At 39.3% G+C, this 23,610-nt stretch overlaps 1 protein-coding gene across 1 annotated transcript in view; it reads right to left on the bottom strand.

Annotated features, from left to right (window-relative positions):
• The window catches only part of CNBD1 (cyclic nucleotide binding domain containing 1), a 501,194-nt gene that overhangs the window by 416,709 nt on the left and 60,875 nt on the right, over positions 1-23,610 (bottom strand). The window contains exon 4 of the mRNA XM_027560651.1: positions 8,361-8,519. Within this exon, the coding sequence (XP_027416452.1) occupies positions 8,361-8,519 (159 nt within the window). The remainder of the gene's footprint in view (positions 1-8,360; positions 8,520-23,610) is intronic.

A 23,610-nucleotide genomic window follows, 5' to 3' on the forward strand; every position in this document is an offset into this window, starting at 1 on the left:
TACTAGGATATGTGTATATAAAAAACGGATGCTTACTTATTAAGAATACTACATTCAAAATGTTTTATAAATCTAATTGCAAGTAAAAAACACTAGTCAATTTAACTTTGAATCAGTGGCACAATTTTTTCAAACCCAACGCTTAGATTATTTCCTGTCTCATTTATGCTTTTAGAAGATAGCAATAAAAACTGATTCTTATTGCTATTAATATTATTGATGTTTCCTCAAGAGGAAGTTCATCTACCCACATTGACACTTAAAGAAATGAAGGTCAATAAGGATATTGGCTTTCTGTAAATAAGATTAATGGCTTGAGGTAAATTTTAGTAAAAGATGGTTTATTTCTTCTCTAAATTTTCTACTAAACCACTAAAGGGACTGTAAATGACAAAAATAGGCTCAAATGACAAGAAAATAGGGAGAATGAAGTAGTATAATCTCAAGATGTAAAACCAGACATTAAAAGGCAATTCATAAGCAGTATAGATTACTTTAGGGCTTCCCTAGTGGCTCAGTGGTAAAGAATCCACATGCCAAAGCAGGAGACATGAATTCGATCCCTGGGTCAGGAAGATTCCTGGGAGAAGGAAATGACAACCTACTCCGGTATTCTTGCCCGGAAAACCCCATGGGCAGAGGAGCCTGGCAGGCTACAGTCAATGGGGTTGCAAAGAACTGGACATGAATTAGTGACTAAATAACAATAAACAACAATGGACTACATCAATAAAGAATTCATGTCAGTTCAGTTGAGTCGCTCAGTCGTGTCCGACTCTTTGCGACCCCATGAATCGCAGCACGCCAGGCCTCCCTGTTCATCACCAACTCCTAGAGTTCACTGAGACTCGCATCCATCGAGTCAGTGATGCCATCCAGCCATCTCATCCTCTGTCGTCCCCTTCTCCTCTTGCCCCCAATCCCTCCCAGCATCAGAGTTTTTTCCAATCAGTCAACTCTTCACATGAGGTGGCCAAAGTACTGGAGTTTCAGCTTTAGCATCATTCCTTCCAAAGAAATCCCAGGGCTGATCTCCTTCAGAATGGACTGGTTGGATCTCCTTGAAATCCAAGGGACTCTCAAGAGTCTTCTCCAACACCACAGTTCAAAACCATCAATTCTTCGGCGCTCAGCCTTCTTCACAGTCCAACTCTCACATCTATACATGACCACAGGAAAAACCATAGCCTTGACTAGACAAACCTTTGTTGGCAAAGTAATGTCTCTGCTTTTGAATATGCTATCTAGGTTGGTCATAACTTTCCTTCCAAGGAGTAAGCGTCTTTTAATTTCATGGCTGTAATCACCATCTGCAGTGATTTTGGAGTGTAGAAAAATAAAGTCTGATGCTGTTTCCACTGTTTCCCCATCTATTTCCCATGAAGTGGTGGGACCAGATGCCATGATCTTCGTTTCACTCTCCACGTTCACTTTCATCAAGAGGCTTTTGAGTTCCTCTTCACTTTCTGCCATAAGGGTGGTGTCATCTGCATATCTGAGGTGATTGATATTTCTCCCAGCAATCTTGATTCCAGCTTGTGCTTCTTCCAGTCCAGCGTTTCTCATGATGTACTCTGCATATAAGTTAAATAAACAGGGTGACAATATACAGCCTTGACGTACTCCTTTTCCTATTTGGAACCAGTCTGTTCCATGACCAATTCTAACTGTTGCTTCCTGACCTGCATACAAATTTCTCAAGAGGCAGATCAGGTGGTCTGGTATTCCCATCTCTTGAAGAATTTTCCACAGTTTATTGTGATCCACACAGTCAAAGGCTTTGGCATAGTCAATAAAGCAGAAATACATGTTTTTCTGGAACTCTCTTTCTTCTTCGATGATCCAGCAGATGTTGGCAATTTGATCTCTGCTTCCTCTGCCTTTTCTAAAACCAGCTTGAACATCAGAAAGTTCACGGTTCACATATTGCTGAAGCTTGGCTTGGAGAATTTTGAGCATTACTTTACTAGCGTGTGAGATGAGTGCAATTGTACGGTAGTTTGAGCATTACTTAACAGAAATGAAGGCAAATGTCCAGACTTGAACATGAATGTTCATAGCAGCTTTGTATAACAGACAAAAACTAAAAACAAACCAAATGTCTATAAACAGATGAATAGATAAAAACAGTTGCATATTATTGAGTGGATAATATAATACCACTCAGGAATAATAATACCAGTAATACCACTGAGTAATAATACCACTTAGGAAAAAAAAAAAAGAAATGAGCTACTGGTATGCAAAACAACATGAATGACTCTCCAGAATACCTGTGTTCAGTGAGAGATCCAGGCTAAAATACGGAATATGCTGTATGATTCCATGTCTACAAATTTTGAAAAGAAACTGTAGTGGCCAAAAGCTAACGAGCGGCTGCTTAGGGAAGGGGGTGGGTGTGAGGTTGAGTAAAGGGAGGATTACAAAGGTGCACGAGGGAACTCTTATGAATGACGAATATGTTCTTTATCTTAATTGTGGTGATGGTTCCATAGATATATACATGTTAAGACATATCAAATTTATACAGTGATGATGGTTTCATAGATGTATACATGTGTCAAGATGCATCGAATTGAATGTGTTAAAATATACATTTTATTGTAACTAACTTATACCTCAATAAAAATGTTTAATATATATTAATTAGCTGTACTATATAATAATAGTATGTGTATTGGAGAAGGCAATGACACCCCACTCCAGTACTCTTGCCTGGAAAATCCCATGAACGCAGGAGCCTGGTAGGCTGCAGTCCATGGGGTCGCTAAGAGTCGGGCATGACTGAGAGACTTCACTTTCACTTTTCACTTTCATGCATTGTAGAAGGAAATGGCAACCCACTCCAGTGTTCTTCCCTGGAGAATCCCAGGGACAGAGGAGCCTAGTGGGCTGCCATCTATGGGGTCGCACAGAGTTGGACACAACTGAAGCAACTTAGCAGCAGTATATGTATTATTAAACAATAATATAAATAATATGCATAATGTCTTTCTTTCTTTGAGCTTCCCATGTAGCGCAGTGGTAAAGAATCCTCATGACAATGCAGGAAACGTGGGTTTGATCCCTGGGTTGGAAAGATCCCCTGGATAAGGAAATAGCTACCCACTCCAGCATTCTGTCCTGGAGAGTTCCATGGACAGAGGAGCCTGGCGGGCTACACTCAGCGGGATGACAAAGTCAGACACAACTGAGCAACTTTAACTCACTCCCGCTCCAAGAATGCAGGTAAGCTCCACATCCTTTCCCACACACCTTGTCCTGTGCATCTCTTCCTTCTGACTGTTCCTGAGTTATACTTTTTTATAATAAACTAGTGATCGAGTAAGCAAAATGTTTCTCTGAGTCCTTTGATCTGCTCTAGCAAATTAATTGAACCTGAGGAAGGGGCCATGGGGGCCTGTGATTTACAGTCAGTAGGTAAGAAGTACAGACAACAATCCAGACTCGTGAGCGGCATCTGAAGTCCACGGAAGGGTTGTGGCAACCTCTAATCTGTGGTGGGTCAGTCAGAATCACAAGCTTTCAACTGTGGTCTGAAAGGGGAGAATGAGTTGGAGAAAAGACTAGTTTTGCAGATCTGAACCCCAAACCTATGAAACCTGGTGCTGTCTCTGAGTAGGTAGAATCACAACTGAGTTGAATTGCGTATTGGTTCAGGGAACCCCTCTCCCCCTGCTCCACACACTGAGCACTGTATCTCAGAAGACACTCTGAGAGCTTTGTCCACTTTGGCCACGTGAGCACATGGCCAGGAGACGGCCACCAGTGATTCAGGAAGGGGCCCCGCCCCATCCAAGGAATCTGCAGGTGCCTTGATCTCAGACCTCCCAGCCTCCAGAACTGACTGTGACAAATACATTTCTGTTATTTAAGCCATTCAGTCTGTATTTTTTTTTTTTTTTTTTTGGTTATAGCAACACAAAGGGACTAAGACATAGCTACACAGTGAAAAAAAAAATGACAAGAAATAAGTAATGAGAGCATTTATTTATTTCCAAACAGTAGGAGAATGACACAAAGATATTATTTTCTTAAACATTAATTAATTTGTGACCAACTAGTAGCTTCTGAAGGAGAAGGCAATTGCACCCCACTCCAGTACTCTTGCCTGGAAAATCCCATGGATGAAGTCTGGTGGGCTGTAGTCCATGGGGTCGCTAAGAGTCGGACACGACTGAGCGACTTCACTTTCACTTTTCACTTTCATGCATTGGAGAAGGAAATGGCAACCCACTCCAGTGTTCTTGCCTGGAGAATCCCAGGGATGGGGGAGCCTGGTGGGCTGCCGTCTATGGGGTCGCACAGAGTCGGACACGACTGAAGTGACTTAGCAGCAGCAGCAGTAGTTTCTGAAACTCTAGTATAAAAATATCACTCGCACCTTTGTAAATTAATATAAATATATAATAAATAATAATAGGAGTCAGACACGACTGAGACTTCACTTTCACTTTTCACTTTCATGTATTGGAGGAGGAAATGGCAACCCACTCCAGTGTTCTTGTCTGAAGAATCCCAGGGATGGCGGGGCCTGGTGGGCTGCTGTCTATGGGGTCACACAGAGTCGGACATGAATGAAGCGATTTAGCAGCAGCAGCAGCAGCAATTACTTATCCACAAAGGCTTCCCTGGTACTTCAGCTGGTAGAGAATTCCCCTGCAATGCAGGAGACCCCAGTTTAATACCTGGGTCAGGAAGATCCCCTGGAGAAGGGATAGGCTATCCACTCCATATTCTTGGGCTTCCTTGGTGGCTCAGATAGTAAAGAATCCTCCTGCAATGCAGGAGACATGGGTTCAATCCCTGGGTTGGGGAGATCCCCTGGAAGAGAGCCACCCACTCCAGTATTTTTGCCTAGAGAATCCCCATGGACAGAGGAGCCTGGTGGGCTACAGTCCATGGGATCACAAAGAGTTGGACATAAGTGAGAGAGTAAACACAGCACGGTAGATTTATTCACAAACTAAGAGAAATCTGCATATTCCTTCTTAAATTAAAAAAATATATATGACCATTGTTATTCTGCAATACTAGGAACCTCTTTGTACTTCAGCTATAGGAAGTACATAGCAAAGTCTTCTTTAAAAAATTCTTATCATAACATGGAAGATTCCTTTGGAAAGGGAAGATTGACTTGTACAAAGACCTATGATGGACTAATAATATTCATGGGGCTTTACATTTATTAACTTAATTTAGGTTTTTCGACAACAATGATCCTATGACACTAACAGTTGTACCCATTTTATAGATTAGTGAATTATGTATCAAGAGATAGAAAGTAGCCCGAGATCATACAACTCATTAGTTGCCTTGGCAATCCCATGGACAGGAGACTGACAGGCTACAGTCCACAAGGGCACAAAGTAATTGGACACTCCAGTTCAGTTCAGTCGCTCAGTCATGTCCGACTCTTTGCCACCCCATGAATCGTAGCACGCCAGGCTCCCTGTCCATCACCAACTCCCGGAGTTTACCTAAACTTATGTCCATCGAGTCCATGATGCCATCCAGCCATCTCATCCTCTGTTGTGCCCTTCTCCTCCTGCCCCCAGTCCCTCCCAGCATCAGGGTCTTTTCCAACGAGTCAATTCTTCGCAATAAAGACCTTTTTTTTTTTATGTAAAGAAGAGGGCCTCTCCAATTCCACTTAGTTTTTATCCCAACTTTTCATTTTTAACAGAATTAATAACCCACAAAGTATATTTCTCTCATCAGCATGTAACCCTAAAATATAGTTTGAGATTACATTTCCTCCTGTTATACCCCATTTCACTAGCAAACAGTACTGTAAGAACCATATTGCATTTGGACTGTAAACAGCCTAAATCTAAAAGACACAAATCCTCATGTCCTTTCAGGGACCAGTTCCTCTGAGTCATTCCTGAGAAGGGGCTTTACATCACTGCTCCACTGAAACATAATGATCTTCAGATGCCTCCTTCCCTCAAAGGAAACATCTTTAATTGGAGAAAGTAGGAGAAAAACCATTTGGGCCAAGTTTTCTCAGAGGATCTTAAACTGCTTTTCACAGCTCATTTATCAGTTTGTCTCTTCTCCTACCCTTTCTACAATGCCCCCAGTTACATATACACATCACTTGTTTTCCAGAAATTAATCATTTATAAAGAAATCAATTATGTTTACCAAAGAAATCCATAATTCTGTTTTTAAAGCCGGTGGTGTTATAGGCAATGTCATCAAATACAAACATGTGAGAGCATGAGATGAATTGCCCAGCATTATCTTTGTTGGGGGTCAGGTTGAGCTAATAACCTAATGTGCTTCCAGGAATATCAATTGAAAACTATTCAGCTCACAACTTTTCTAAAAGCTAAGTCAAGTTCTATTGATACATGTCAAACTGAACTCCCTAAAAACAGAATTCAGACCACAGTTATCTCACACCTAGACCAATTCCATATAGCCTTCTGACAGGTCATCCCAAATCTCCTCCTGGTACCCACAGTAGGCTCTCCATACATGACACATTACCATGTAAATAAAAACAATGTCACTCCCATTTGCCTGTCATACCAAGATTGAAAACCTGCCATAGCCTGCAAGATCCAGAGCAATGATCTGGTTCAGCTAACCCTGAAGACGCGCTGCTACCCATTCTTCCCCTTACCGATGCACTTAAGCAACACTGGCCTGCTTGCTGATTTTTTTTTTTTTTTCCCCAGTTTACAAAACATGTGTCATGCCTAGCTCTGGCACTTATGTTTCCTCTCCCTGAAATGGACTTCTCCAAGATATCTGATTCACTAGCTCTCTCATTTCATTAAATTATATGATTTCTCTAATCATTCCCATCATCCCCTATACACATATTCAGCATTAGTTTTTATTTCTAATACCTACCACTAACATAATATATACATATACATACATATATATAGTGTGTGTGTGTGTGTGTGTGTGTTATCCCTCTTACATTAGAATATAAGCTCCCCATGAGGGCAAAAATATTGTATTCACCACTGCCATCCCAAAATCAAGGATATTTTCAGAAACTGTAGGGATTCAAAAGTATATACTGAATTCATTAATAAGTGAAAAATAACGTCAGTCAAAATTATTTATAAAAATTTCATCACGTTTTAATTCATTGCTTTTAATATTGTTTATTCATGATCCATTTGCCCCTCTTTCTGAGACATTGATATTTTCTCTTTTGAAATGCTCTTACCAATTGAATGTAAATTCAGTACAATTGTAAATTAAAGGGTGTGATCCCCATTAGCCTTTATCCAAGATATGAATATGGAAGCAAACGCAACAATCAACAATCTGACTCCCTCTCTCTGAAACTAGAGTGTGAGCCTAAGAACCTCCAATCAAAAATAGTTGTAGCTGACTGAGTCCAGTGTTATACACCCAGAAGAATCAAATACTTCTTTCTCTATTTTGGGAGCTATCCAATATTTCTCCACAAGTTTCCCCTTTCCCCACTCCTTATGTTTGTTTGTTTTAATTAACCAGCCAGTTTCTGTTGCTTACAACCCAAGATCTAGCTAACACGTGTAAGGTTGTATTTAACCTGATATGCCTCAAAATACAAAACTTAACAGAAAGTTTTGTAATTCTCTTTCTCTCACCTCTCCCTCCCGTTGTCTGTTCTTTGTACACATTTCACAATTACAATGTCCTCAACCTGTTCAAAGCCTTCCTTTCTGGTGACATCCCCATATATGACCTTTCCAATGATTTTAATGTTTCAACCTCTTTTTTCCTTCCTCCCATCTAACACTATTTACTCAGAGCTGCTGAATTTAAGTATAAGTTAAGACATAATAATATGATTAAGCCAAAATGCTCTGTTATCAATAACCAGTATTCTTAATCTTGTCAGGCACATTTACATTTCTTTAAAAAGAGGCTATTCTTACTCAAAATCAATTTGTTAAAATTTCAAGTATGATGACAAAGTGAAAAATTTTAGAGTATAAGGTAGTTATTTTTTAAAATATATTAAATGGCATTACTCAAATAGGCCGTGGATCTGCTCGTGGTTCAGCTAGAGATAAATGGAGGGCTATAGATACCACAAAATATCCATCAATTAAACAGGTTTCAGTTGCATTATTTTTGTTTGAATTACATAAAGCATTTAGACCCATTGCAGTGTGACTAATGGAGTCATGATAAGATCTATGATGTTAGTAAATATGACTAATACACCCCAAGGGGACCCTCAATCACTTCTCCCTGGGTTTTGAGGGGCAGAGGCAAGAGTAGTGATTTGTTCCTATCCAATAGACTATCCATGTTGAATAGGAATAAACAGTGATTTTAAAAAAAGCTATTCAAAAGAATTATCCAACTACAAGAAGTAACATATTTCAAACACTTACAGTTTCTTTAAAATAGCCATGAAGTGCGCTACCTTCTCTTCATACTGTTTTGGTCCGTATAAGGTGCGCCCACCTCGCGCTTTCTTAACATGGATAGCTATATTGTGAGAATCATCAGGTTGCAGAGGTTTACTTTCTGCTGTGTCTTCAGCAGGTATTCTAAACAAGGAAGCATAATATTTTATGTTGTATAAAAAATTACTGATGTGAACTCTTTATTGTCTAGAGTAGAAATGCACTGTTCTGAGATAATTTAGCATTTTAATAATATATTCCTTCTCGGTGTCTGTTTTTCTCTGGTTATTAGTAACACAATTAAACACATTGCTCAAAGTCTCAAAATTATCACTCAAAATTACCATACATAAAATATTTTCTAGGTACAGAATTTGATTATAGATGTTATGACTGTCCCAAGTGATTAAAAGATTTTCCATAATAAATTAGGTACATATACTTAGGAAAATATTTTAAGACAATGGTTACCACCCTTCCTTTATTTTATCATGGTTGTTTTCCAGCAAGGTTTTTTTTTTCACCAATGATAAAAGTACGTTTTTAAAAAACTTCTGTTTCCAACTGGTAAATTATGAACATCTTGGAAGCAGCCACCATAAGGTATTCTTGTGCTACCATATGATATACATTTAAGTCCCCAAGAGATGTGTGAATGAATGACCTGTTCCCATTTATACTTCCAGCTCCAAGCTTCCCGATTAAGAGGTAACTAAAAAACCTAAGGAAAACCAATCTAACAAATATTGTCATCCTTAAGAAAAAAAATAGAGCTGGAGATGATAAAAATCCAAATGATCACAGATTAGTCACCTTTACTTATAAACATGAAATTTTTTTAAAGTTAAATATAAAATAAGCATTATGTAGAATAACAATAACAATGATCAAATTAACATCTAACTTATATTTAAGTCTTTTTAAAGGTACTGGCTACTCTATTAAACATGATATACATATTTATCATTAACATTAACTAAGTTAAATAAATATTATCCCCCATTTATGGGACAAGGAAATTTCAGCTTAAAGAGTTTGCATAATTTGTCTAATCACTCATATCCACTTTCCAGTACAGCTGGAAAGAGCTTTATGCAATCCAAAGTTCACAGAACATTAATGCTTAATAGCAAAACTTACTTGTCTGACAGATACAGAAAGATACTGCACCATAATTTACAAAGATAAAACTGAGAGTCAAAATTTATTTCCCCTTCTACCATTTTCAGAGAACCTCAGTCATTCTATCCACAGAAACCTAGAACTCTATTTAATACTCTATCCCTAGTTACATCTATAAACAGTAAGTACAGTAAAGCTCAGCAATGTTTAAGATTCATGTATAAAACAATCGACTGCTTTCCTTTCCCCAGCTCTGATTTTCAAATGCCAATGGAATAAAATTCTTATGTTCTAAAGAAGAGTGTTCTGTGGACGGAACTCTGGGGGGGGTGGAAATTTAGAAAGTGAGTCCCCATTGATCCAATGTTCTTCTGGCACAAGTTCATCATATTTGCCAAAAGCAAGAATTTCCCGGAATTCCTGCCTTTACATTGAAAATCTCAAGCCAGCCAAAGAAAGTGAAGCCGCTCAGTCCTGTCCATTTCTTTGTGACCCCATGGACTACAGCCTGCCAGGCTCTTCCATCCATGGGATTTTTCAGGCGAGAATACTGGAAGGTGTTGCCATTTCCTTCTCCAGGGGATCTTCCCAACCCAGGGATTGAACCTGGGTCTCCTGCATTGTAGGCAGACTCCTTAATGCCTACGCCACCAGGGAAGTGGCAGCCAAAGGATTCAGAGTAGTCCTCAATGATATTTAAGCCATGTGAAGCCAACCTGGAAGTCATACCTGCTGCCAGCTTGCAGGCATGTTTGCACTCAGCCATGTCTGACTCTGCAATCTCATGGACTGTAGCTCCCCAGGCTCCTCTGTCTATGGGATTTTCCAGGAAAGGATACTGGAGTGGGTTGCCATTTCCTTCTCCAGGGGATCATCTTGACCCAGGGATTGTACCAGAGTCTCTTGTGTCTCCTTAACTTGCAGACAAGTTCATTACCAGCTGAGCCATGACAGAAGCCCAGAAGCCAACCAGCTGATAGCAAAGCACCAAAAGTGACAGAAACAAACAGAGGGTCATATATGGTGATTGACTGAATGATGAAGTTATGTCTGGTGCTCTTTGGGAAATGGGAGTGTCAACTACAAATTAGCACTTGCCAAGAACATTTGCCAGCAGCTGAACGACAACGAGGCCATTTGCCATCTGCCTCTGTGGTGATTAAACCCTGTGCTGGAACAGATGCCAACATTTAACACCCTCTGAGGGGAATTAAGTGTGGACAGTGAGGATCTCTGCAATCCAGGGAAACTGGTGGGACAGGTCTTCAGATAGTTGGATATTTTCAGGAACTGATTTAATGACCCCTATCCTTGAGTCTCTTCATATCTAGAAAATCATTAAATCCCTTCATGGTGACATCAGCTCCTTGTGACTAGCAGAAAATCTTTTGTAACATATGCACGTGATTGCACTGAACTCCCCTTTCATGAAAATCTTATGTATCAACCTCCCCCTATAACCTTTTTGGAGTAGTCTCTCAGAGCTATTAGAGGTGCTGTCTCCCGGACTAAAGTCCTCATTTTGCCCCAAATAAAACTTAACTTGCAACTCTCACACTGTGCATCTTTTTAGTCAACAATAGAAAATAATCCTTATTATCATATTTATGTAGCAAAACTAGAAACAATTCAATATTATCAGTTCAGTCACTCAGTCATGTCTGACTCTTTGCGACCCCATGAACCACAGCACACCAGGCCTCCCAGTCCATCACCAACTCCCGGAGTTCACCCAGACTCACATCCATCGAGTCAGTGATGCCATCCAGCCATCTCATTCTCTGTCATCCCCTTCTCCTCTTGCCCCCAATCCCTCCCAGCATCAGAGTCTTTTCCAATGAATCAGCTCTTCGTATGAGGTGGCCAAAGTACTGGAGTTTCAGCTTTAGCATCATTCCTTCCAAAGAACACTCAGGACTGATCTCCTTTAGAATGGACTGGTTGGATCTCCTTGCAGTCCAAGGGACTCTCAAGAGTCTTCTCCAACACCAGAGTTCAAAAGCATCAATTCTTCGGTGCTCAGCTTTCTTCACAATTCAACTCTCACATCCATACATGACCACTGGAAAAACCATAGCCTTGACTAGGCGGACCTTTGTTGGCAAAGTAATGGCTCTGCTTTTGAATATGCTATCTAGGTTGGTCATAACTTTCCTTCCAAGGAGTAAGTGTCTTTTAATTTCATGGCTGCAATCACCATCTGCAGTGATTTTGGAGCCCCCCAAAATAAAGTCTGATGCTGTTTCCACTGTTTCCCCATCTATTTCCCATGAAATGATGGGACCAGATGCCATGATCTTCGTTTTCTGAATGTTGAGCTTTAAGCCAACTTTTTCACTCCCCTCTTTCACTTTCATCAACAGGCTTTTGAGTTCTTCTTCACTTTCTGCCATAAGGGTGGTGTCATCTGCATATCTGAGGTTATTGATATTTCTCCCAACAATCTTGAGTCCAGCTTGTGCTACCTCCAGCCCAACATTTCTCATGATGTACTCTGTATAGAAGTTAAATAAGCAGAGTGACAATATACAGCCTTGACATACTCCTTTCCCAATTTGGAACCAATCTGTTGTTCCATGTCCAGTTCTAACTGTTGCTTCCTGACCTGCATATAGGTTTCTCAAGAGGCAGGTCAGGTAGTCTGGTATTCCCATCTCTTTCAGAATTTTCCACAGTTTATTGTGATCCACACAGTCAAAGGCTTTGGCATAGTCAATAAAGCAGAAATAGATGTTTTTCTGGAACTCTCTTTCTTCTTCGATGATCCAACGGATGTTGGCAATTTGATCTCTGGTTCCTCTGCCTTTTCTAAAACCAGCTTGAACATCTGAAAGTTCACAGTTCACATATTGCTGAAGCCTGGCTTGAAGAATTTTGAGCATTACTTTACTAGCGTGTGAGATGAATGCAATTGTGCAGTAGTTTGAGCATTCTTTGGCATTATATAGTCTAAAATGTTCAGTCATACAAAATTCAAAATCTGTTTATGAGTGATTAACTTGTGCAAATTGCCAAGGCAAAGTAACATACAGGAGTTGTAGACGTGAATCACATCTGTTCTGGGGAGCTGTGCTGGTAATCTCTCACTTCTCTATGTCTCTGTGTTTCACAAATACATGCATCTTTAAATTTTAGTGACGTTTTACACTGGGTAGATCTGTGATCCTTTTGAGTCTGATTTGATAACTGAGCCCTTTGTGGTAGACTGAAAGTGTTCGTGAAAGCCACTCAGTCTTGTCAAACTGTTTGTGACCCCATTGACTATACAGTCCATGGGATTCTCCAGGCCAGAATATTGGAGTGGGTAGCTTTTCCCTTCTTCAGGGGATTTTCCTGACCCAGGGATGGAACCCAGGTCTCCTGATTTTCAGACAGATTCTTTACCAGCTGAACTGCCAGGGAAGCCCAGGAATACTGGAATGGGTAGCCTGTCCCTTCTCCAGCAGATCTTCCTGACCCAGGAATCGAACCAGGATCTCCTGCATTGCAGGCAGATTCTTTACCAACTGAGCTATCAGGGAAGCCCTGTGTTAGTCTAAGGCCTCCAAATATTCTTTTTTCTTTCATATAAGTCCTACTTGTTACATGATAAGATTGTTCCAAGATATGTAATATGTTGTTACAAATTATGTATGTGATTATGTTCCTTGTATATAGGTAATAATAATTCTGATCTAAAGTGTTTAGGATTTTTTTAAATAAAATTTTGTTCTATTTATTGGTCATTTTGGTTGCATAGAAAAAATATTTTTCTCTTTTCCTCAGTAAACTCAGGTGTAGCGATTAGCACCACCACTAAGCAAAATAAAGCCAAATTAGATACATTATCTCACCAATCCTCCAATATCACCCTCGCATGTGCATTCTTGTCTCCATTTTAGATAAAGAGCCTAAGATTCAGAGTTTGAGGTAATGTTCTTAAGGCACCATAATCACCAAATTGCAGAACTGAAGTTCAAACCCAGATCTAACTAGTCTAGAGGCCATCACAGAACTTTATTTCCCATATATTCTTGCATTAGCCATCTTACAAACATTTTATCATTCCTCAAAATCCTTCTTTAACCTTCTCCATCACTTTTTTGTCAATCCATAGAAATTTTACTGCTGCTAAGTTGCTTCAGTCGTATCCGACTCTGTGCAACCCCATAGACGGCAGCCCACCAGGCTCCCCTGTCCCTGGGATTCTCCAGGCAAGAACACTGGAGTGGGTTGCCATTTCCTTCTCCAATGCATGAGAGTGAAAAGTGAGAGGGAAGTCGCTGAGTCCTGTCTGACTCTTAGGACCCCATGGACTGCAGCCCACCAGGTCCTCCATCCATGGGATTTTCCAGGCAAGAGTACTGGAGTGGGGTGCCATTGCCTTCTCCGAGATTTTAGTAAGTAGTAGTTAAAGCCAGAAAAATATATGGACTCTTTCTATATTTGCTGTAGGATTCTTCGGTCATTTTTTAAGGAAACTGAAATCATCCTGACTTATCATAATAAAAGTTAAGTCCAGTCACTTCAGGTACACTAAGTCTACCCTGTCTGTTGATGTTAGCTTCATTATCACTAATGCCGAAAGACGGAGATAGCAGAGGGTAAGTCTCCAGCACCAGCATGAAGGTGGTGAGTTGCAGACTTTGTTTTGTGCTGAGCGAGAGTGCTGACTTTGTCCCACACGTTGCCAATACATCCAAAGTTAAAATTGAGGAGAGTTGAAGGCAAGTTTCATTATAAACTCTTGACAGTCAACATTGGAATCCTGTCATCTCTTATAATATAAGAAAGAATATTTTAAGTTTAGACAGAGGTAAGCAATATTTCCCTGGTTTCTATTAAATTAATGTCCTTGACAGACTCAATGTCTTCTCTTTCACTTCCAAGGAGCAATAGAAAATCCACATTTAAAAATGAACATTGAACTTACATGTATTCTACAGAATAAGGCAGCAATACATTTTCCAGATTATATGACAAGCTATACAAACATACAAGAAAGTTATTTAGAGAAGATTATAACAGATTTATCTCCTAAGGGTTAATTGCAAATATTAATAAGCATCAAATTAAAAAGTTGGGATATCTAAGATAATTTTTAATCAAACAATATATTACTATATATTTAGAAAATGATAATCGAATATTGTGTGCTATCTTTACTTACAACCTAAATTCCCTCCAGTCACGATTCAATTTAGCAAACATTTCTTGACTATCTAGCCCAAGTAGAGTTCATTGTGTTCATTATCTCAGCTCCCAGGTATGAATCATTTCCATATTTCCAATTTAATCACCCTACTTTTTCCGCCCAAAGAACATTGCTGAATTGGTCACACACTTGGGTGATTACAAATCTACATCATCTAATTTTAACTGATCTTTGCTTTTGCTCAGCATTCTAAAATCAGCTATTTGTCAAGCTCTTATATATTCCCCTCAATGGCTTCAATTTAGTTTCTTTTCCATTCTCATTTCCACATTCTATGGACAGTCTTATTTCAGTACTTAATGCTCTCTACTTGACATCTGTATACGAATTAATGATTATTACTGACTCTTAAGAAATAATGATAAACACTATTCCAGTTATTCAGCTATAGAGTCACACAAACTGAACCTAATTTTAAATTTTTGAAGAATCAAATGCAGAGAAAATGTGGCTTGTGAATTTTCAGAATTTCCTTTTTTATTTTGTACTAATCTCCTCAAGTAAATCTTAAACCCATAGGGCTAATCTAAGTAATGAGTGGAACCCCTAATTTAGGGAAATGGAAGGATCAATTTGGAGACAGGGAGCAAAATTTCCTGCCACCAATATTATACAATAGGGAAGACAGTCCAAAATTTCAACCATATCTTTTTGAACCATAGGACTGACTCCCTTTAAATCAAAGGTGACTTTTCTTCTTAGTTACATATGGTCTTTGATGAACGGGATTTATGAGACATCACCACTCACATTACTTCTTCAACTGAACTCATAATTTCACATTGTTCACTATTTAATTCTTTTAAAAAAAAACTTTTTGTTTTATGTTGGAGTATAAGCAATTAACAAGGTTGCAATCATCTCAGGTGCCCAGCAGAGAGATCAGACTTACATTTACATATATCCATTCTCCCCAAAAACACCCCTTCCATTCAGGCTGCTTGTCACATACCATTGAGCAGAGTTACTGTGCTATATATAGGTCCTTGTTGGTTATTCATTTTAAATGTAGCAATGTGCATATGTTAATCTGAAGTTAACTATCCCTTCCTTCCACCCTTTTCCCCTAACCACCAGTATGTTGTCTAAGTCTGTGAGTACGTTTCTGTTTTGTAAATAATTTCACTTGCATCATTTTCTTTTAAATTTTGCATCTAAGGAATATCATATGCTATCTTTTTAAAATAAGTTCCCATGGAAATTCATGCAAGTAGAAAGCTCTTCCTAAATTTCCAGCAATTTCCCAGGAGATTATACTTACATCCTGATGTCTCCTTTGCCACTGCGCTTCTTCCTTAAATACTCTCCTTATTCCATGCCTTGCTTATCCAGAGGTGAAACCAACTTTTTCTGTATTTCCTCAACAGAACTAAACTAAACTAAACCAAGTATTCAAAGCATTTGTAAGTACAGCAGAGTTCATCAGATGCTGGGGTTATCTTAGATGTTTGTATCACACATGACTTTGGCCATCTGATGCAAAGAACTGACTCACTGGAAAAGACCCTGATGCTTTGAAGGCAAGAGGAGAAAGGGACGACAGAGGATGAGATGGTTGGTTGGCATCACCAACTTGATGGACATGAGTTTGAGTAACTCCGGGAGTTGGTGATGGACAGGGAGGCCTGGCATGCTGCAGTCCATGGGGTTGCCAAGAGTCGGACACAGCTGAGTGACTGAACTGATCCTGACCACATATGAACCAGGGTACTTGAAATCCACTAACCGATCTCTCTTTTCCTAAATGCCCTCACCTCTCTGCCCAGGATCAAGGGGTTTTCCTCACTTGGTGCTCATCTCCCCTCAGTTATTTCCTGGCTACTCTTGCTTCTTTTTTTTTATTTTTTATTTTTTTAAATTTTATTTTATTTTTAAACTTTACATAATTGTATTAGTTTTGCCAAATATCAAAATGAATCCATCACAGGTATACATGTGCTCCCCATCCTGAACCCTCCTCCCTCCTCCCTCCCCATACCATCTCTCTGGGTCGTCCCAGTGCACTAGCCCCAAGCATCCAGTATCGTGCATTGAACCTGGACTGGCATCTCGTTTCATACATGATATTTTACATGTTTCAATGCCATTCTCCCAAATCTTCCCACCCTCTCCCTCTCCCACAGAGTCCATAAGACTGTTCCATACATCAGCGTCACTTTTGCTGTCTCATACACAGGGTTACATCACAGCAGGATCCTCTATGACCCACCTCCCAGAATATCGGAAATAAAAGCAAAAATAAACAAATGGGACCTAATTAACCTTAAAAGCTTCTGCACATCAAAGGAAACTATCAGCAAGGTGAAAAGACAGCCTTCAGAATGGGAGAAAATAATAGCAAATGAAGCAACTGACAAACAACTAATCTCAAAAATATACAAGCAACTCTTGCTTCTTTTTCACCCCATTTTTGTCTGCCCTTCCCCACTCCAGACTTGCTCCACAACTCCAAATTAGAATACCTTTATGAGGCCGGGCAATTCAGTTCTTAGCACCCATTCTCAAATACTTCTAACCAAAATCATCAAGAAAGAAGCATAACCAAAGGTCCTCCCTTCCAGCAAAATCGATCACTCCTCAGTGGGAGTCATAAACATAAATGACATTTGTTTTTAGATTCAGACTTGAAACTGTCCTGTATCAGTCCACTTTAACACAGGGAAACCCTGCACACATAAACGATTTCTACAGATCACCGTCACTTTGCTACAATAACGCCCCAACCCATACAGAATTTCATTTATGTCATATTAAAGGCTTTAATCTGGATGACATCAGGATGACACAAAGAATGACCCCAGACCATGGCTGAAGCAACCAGTTAGGTTTCTATAAAGTTCCCTCTCTTTCTTTCATAGAATTCTCTGAAAGGTCGCAGTACTGCTCCTAGGCTGGCAGGATGGTCCTTTGTTTCTCCCCTGTATTTCTCCCTTCCCTTTCTTCCTCTTTCCTTCCTCCTTTCTTTGTTCTCTCTCTCTTTTTTCCTTCCCCTTTTCTTTTCCTCCTTTTTTCTTTCTTTCTCCTCCCGCACCCCTCCCAGCCACCATTTCCTCTTGGAATCTGTGGCAGAGAACATGGGCTATTTTGAAAAAATACCATTTTTAGGTTTCTGTTCCCAGCTGCTAAACAGGGCAAGCAGAGTATCAGTAGGGAGAGCTTCACGAGTCCTTGGATAATCAGCAGTATGAAGAGCATCACACTCAGGCCTCTCTGCCTCAGAGATTCTTTCCTTTCTTTTAGCCAACCCTTAAGTCATCTTTGAACTTAAACATCCCTTCCCTCAGAGATGCTTGCCTTGATTTCCAGGACACCATCTGTGGCTAGCATAAGTTCTTTCAGTATAACCATCCCCCAAACTTGTATCGCATTTCATTTCATTCATCCCTCTTACTCAGGGCCTCTCAGTGACGCCAACATGCACCTTCTTAGTACAGAGACGCTGCCCGACTGATTCAGCACATGGTCACTGCTTGGTATATATTAAATGAATAAGACTAAATAAACAAAGCTTATGAGGTATCATAAGGTTTTTTTCCAAAGAGTGTAAATTTTTACTTTTCTTTTTATTTCTTTTTCTTTTTAGAATAAAATAGTGAAACAGGTGGGTTCTTTACCAATAATGCCATGCTAGTGGTAAAGAACCTGCCTGCCAATGCAGGAGACATAAGAGACTTGGGTTTGATCCCTGGGTCAGGAAGATCCCCTGGAGGAGGGCATGGCAATCCACTCCAGTATTCCTGCCTGGAGAATCCCATGGATAGAAAAGCTTGGCAGGCTATGGTCCATGGGGCGGCAGGGTTGCACATGACTGAAGTGATTTAGTATGCACATGCAGTGAAGCAGAATTGTTCTAATTCTGACTTTTAAAAATACAGGGAGCATCTCATTCAATAGATCTCAAAACTTCAGTGAAAATATGGGTTTTAAACCATAACAAGAATAGTTTTATTAGTTCTAATGTTAAATACATATTTTCTAAATAGTTAAATGTCTTGAGGCTAGATCCAGGCTAGCATGAAATAAACACTACTTAGATATACCTGTTGTACAAGGGTAATTTTGACAATGCTAAAGAACAAAATAGATTTTCTCAAAATAGATCTGTGATTTTCAGAAGAAAATAAAAAACAAAAAAAAATCAATTTTGCAGAGATTTTTTAAATCAATCTATTAGAATTCATTTGCCTAGGTTTTCAGTTGCTTTATCTCCAAATATTCCTATTTTCCAACATTTTCTAAACTTACACTTTTAGAAAGAATTTATAATCCATCTAGGTAGCTTATGTACTATACCAAATTATTGTTTTAAAATGTTTGAGAAAATATACAAATTACAAAGTTCCACATCATTTTAATCTAGATCAAAGCCACTTGTTACCACTGCTTTTAGATCTAGAAGTGAAATTCTGAGCTTTAATTTAAGCAGCTGGGATATCCTAATCTCTTCAGAATCTAAAGTCCAAATTAAAGCATCAGTTTTTGCACAAAACACATGTTGAAAGCTTTTGGAGTGATTGGTAATTTGACCAACTGAGTGAGCATACAGACTTCTGAGCCCATGAGGAGGATCCCAGCAGACTCTTCTGGTCAGGCTGCCTTTGGAACTTGGAGAAGACTCTTGGTGGAGTCCTGGGGCTGGTGGGATGGGAGAACACCATTTGCAGACTCCCAAAATCTTTTCGCTCTTTCCAACTTAAGTCATTCAATTGTTTGTTATATAACACAAGCTGAGAGAAAATGATATTGCACAATATTGCAATTTATGATTACAAATCTGTCATTATCTGTTATAAGTTATAAACTTGGAATCTCCTTCTGAACATAGCAATCTACTTATGTTTTTTTACTTATCTGATCCTATACTTAATTAAAATTGAAATTTTAAAGATAACAGATACTTGCCGCACTTCATTAAAATATACTGAGTAAAAATATACCACAGAAACTCCAAAATGTCACACTCTGCATATTAACTGCAACGTGATATTTGCTATAAATATAATAAAACAAGTACATTTTAACCAAAGACCATGCACAGCAATGCAGTTTAACTAAGTGAAATAAGACCATAAATGAATGAATTAATTGTTTAAAGGGGGGATTAAATTTTTCCATTAAAAAGTTGCAATTCTGTAATTTTTTTTTTCCTTTTCTTAAAGAAAAAAATTTGAATAGTTCAATTGTAGTCCAAGGACCGGGAGCAGCAGCAGCTGCCAGCTTATTAGAAACACTCTTTCCACCCCACCTTAGACCTTCTGAATCAAAATCTGCATTTTAAAAAGCAACCACTCCCAATACCCTGGAGATTAATGCACATATTAAAAGTTGAGAAGCACTGATTTGGAATTTATTGAAAGTTGTTTTGAAAGCAATGCCAACTTTCTGTCTGTGACTCTCAAATAATGCTACCTCTGTAAATGCTTAATAATAAATGACCATGAGGAGAGTTCATTCTGCCATCCTCCACCATACATCTTTTTGGATCACAAAATAAATAACTCCTATATGTATTTGTATGTATTTGTTTGCACAAAATGAGCAGAAAGTACAGAGATTTCCCACATATACCCCACCTGACACACAGGCACAGCTTTCCACATTATCAGCATCCTCCGCAAGTCTAGTACATTCGTTACGATCGATGCACCTATATTGAATCCCTGTCAGCCAAAACCTATAGCTTACATTAGGGCTCACTCTTGGTGTTGACCTTCAACTCTATGGGTTGGATAAGCATATAATTATATATAACCACCATTATAGTATCATATGGAGTATTTTCATTAAAATCGTCTAATTCCATCCATTCATCCCTCCCTTCCCCCCAACCCTGGCAACTGCTACTCTTTTTACCATCCCCCTAGTTTTTCATTTTCTAGAATATCATACAGTTGGAATTATACAATGTGTCCTTTTCATATTGCCTTCTTTCACTTAGTAACATGCAATTAAGTTTCTTCCATGTCTTTTCATGGCTCTGTGGCTCTTTTTTAACACTAAATAATATTTCATTATCTGATGTAGTACAGTTTGTTTAGCCATTCACTTACTGATTGCATCCAGGTTTGGCAATTATGAATAAAGTTGCTATAAGCATTTGTGTGCCAGCTTTTGTGTGTCATATATTTCAACTTCTTTGGGTAAATGACAAGAAGTGTTATTGTTGAATTATGTGGTAAGAGTGGGCTGAGTTTTGTAAGAAACAACCAAACTGCTGGTACCAGTTTGCATTTTCACCAGTAATAAATGAGAGTCCTTGTTGCTCCACAATCTTGCTGATATTTGGTATTGTCAGCGTTCTGGATTTTGGATCTTCTAATAAGTTTATAGTGGTGTCTTACTACTGTTTCAATTTGCATGCCTGATGATACATGATGTAGACATCTATTCACATGAGGTTAGTTTTTGCTTTCATTACTCTGAAATTTCCTTCTTACAATGTCCTAATTAGATTTCCAATTGCTTTCTACTAAAGAAAAGTTATGTCAGTATCCATGTTAATTGTGCCTTAACAGGCATCCTGAGATGTGAACATTGAGAATAACATATTTCATATGGACAGGAACCCCTGTAGCTTCTCTTTGTTAAAGGACATTTTCCTCTGGCTCTTTTATATGGATGCAGTTTTTGTATTTTAACACCTAAGTAGATTGGTGGAATTAAATTTTATCTAAACTCTACAATGTACAAAGAAGACAATTTATTTATATATATATATACATATATGTGTGTATATATATATATATATATATATATATATTGATGCTTTTGAACTGTGGTGTTGAAGAAGACTCTTGAGAGTCCCTTGTACTGCAAAGAGATCGAATCAGTCCATCCTAAAGGAAATCAGTCCCAAATATTCATTGGACAGACTTATGCTAAAGCTGAAACTCCAATCCTTTGGCCACCTGATGCGAAGAACTGACTCATTGGAAAAGACCCTGATGCTGGGAAAGATTGAGGGCAGGAGGAGAAGGGGACAACAGAGGATGAGATGGTTGGATGGCATCACTGACTCAGTGGACATGAGTTTGAGTAAACTCCGGGAGTTGGTGATAGACAGAGAGGCCTGGCGTGCTGCAGACCATGGGGTGGCAAAGAGTCGTAGAAGACTGAGCGACTGAAATAACTTATACCATCACATGGTGTCTGTCCCATTAATTTGAAACATTTAGGGTAAAATAACCTTGTTTTTGTTAAGTAAATGAAGACTCAGTCATGTCAATTTTCTATTTCATTTCCTTTCAGAACTTGGTTTGAGTATATGTTGGGAGAGGTTCAGTTCAGTTCAGTTCAGTCGCTCAGTCGTGCCCGACTCTTCACGACCCCATGAACTGCAGCACGCCAGGCCTCCCTGTCCATCACCAACTCCCGGAGTTCACTCAAACTCACCTCCATCAAGTCGGTGATGCCATCCAGCCATCTCATCCTCTGTTGTCCCCTTCTCCTCCTGCCCTCAATCCCTCCCAGCATCAGAGTCTTTTCCAATGAGTCAACTCTTCGCATAAGGTGGCCAAAGTACTGGAGTTTCAGCTTTAGCATCATTCCTTCCAAAGAACACCCAGGACTGATCTCCTTTATTTTTTTTTAATTTTATTTTATTTTTAAACTTTACATAATTGTATTAGTTTTGCCAAATATCAAAATGAATCCATCACAGGTATACATGTGCTCCCCATCCTTTAGAATGGACTGGTTAGATCTCCTTGCAGTCCAAGGGATGCTCAAGAGTCTTCTACAACACCACAGTTCAAAAGCATCAGTTCTTCGGTGCTCAACTTTCTTCACAGTCCAACTCTCACATCCATACCTGACTACTGGAAAAACCATAGCCTTGACTAGACGGACCTTTGTTGGCAAAAGTAATGTCTCTCCTTTTGAATATGCTACCTAGGATAGTCATAACTTTCCTTCCAAGGAGTAAGCATCTTTTAATTTCATAGCTGCAATCACCATCTGCAGTGATTTTGGAGCCAAATAAATAAATAAAGTCTGACACTGTTTCCACTGTTTCCCCATCTATTTCCCATGAAGTGATGGGACCAGATGCCATGATCTTCATTTTCTGAATGTTGAGCTTTAAGCTGACTTTTTCACTCTCCTCTTTCACTTTCATCAAAAGGCTTTTTAGTTTCTCTTCACTTTCTGCCATGAAGGTGGTGTCATCTGCATATCTGAGGTTATTGATATTTCTCCCAGCCATCTTGATTCCAGCTTGTGCTTCTTCCAGCCAGTTGCCAATATGACCATGGTCTGAGGAAGAAGTTTCTCTTCCCTGTGAACTGCGAGCTGATCATCATCATGTTTCTATTGCATCGTGACTGCAGGTCTATGCAGGCCCCTAGACCGGCATCTACTGAGGAAAGATTGCAACTTTTGGAACATCATTCATTCCTGCTGGCTACCTTTCACCTGGATCAGTTATTCAGCAACCTGTGCTCAGCAACCTGTGCTCCCCTTCTCCCCGACAGCCCTTCAGTGCTGTTAGCATCTCATTGTCTCCTCAACACTGTTTGTGGTCATTTCTGGACCTTGTATATGCTAGACACAAGCCAAGTGGAATCAAAAGCCTTAGCTTTTGTGTGTCACTTGGCATCTTCATTCACAGAAATGCTGCAGTATTATTCTCACTTCATGTTGAATGAAGCTCAAGTTAGGTCTTACTATAACAATAATTTTCAAAAGTCATCTAGGAATATTTGTTTAAATACTTAGGCTTTGCTCCCAAGTTCAATTCAGTCAGTTCAGTCTCTCAGTCGTGTCCGACTCTTTGTGACCCCATGAACCCCAGCACACCAGGCCTCCCTGTCCATCACCAACTCCCAGAGCTTACTCAAACTCATGTCCATCGTGTCAGTGATGCCATCCAACCAACTCATCCTCTGTCATCCCCTTCTCCTCCCACCTTCAATCTTTCCC

This window comes from Bos indicus x Bos taurus, chromosome 14 (assembly GCF_003369695.1).
Source record: "Bos indicus x Bos taurus breed Angus x Brahman F1 hybrid chromosome 14, Bos_hybrid_MaternalHap_v2.0, whole genome shotgun sequence".
NCBI lineage: Eukaryota > Metazoa > Chordata > Mammalia > Artiodactyla > Bovidae > Bos > Bos indicus x Bos taurus.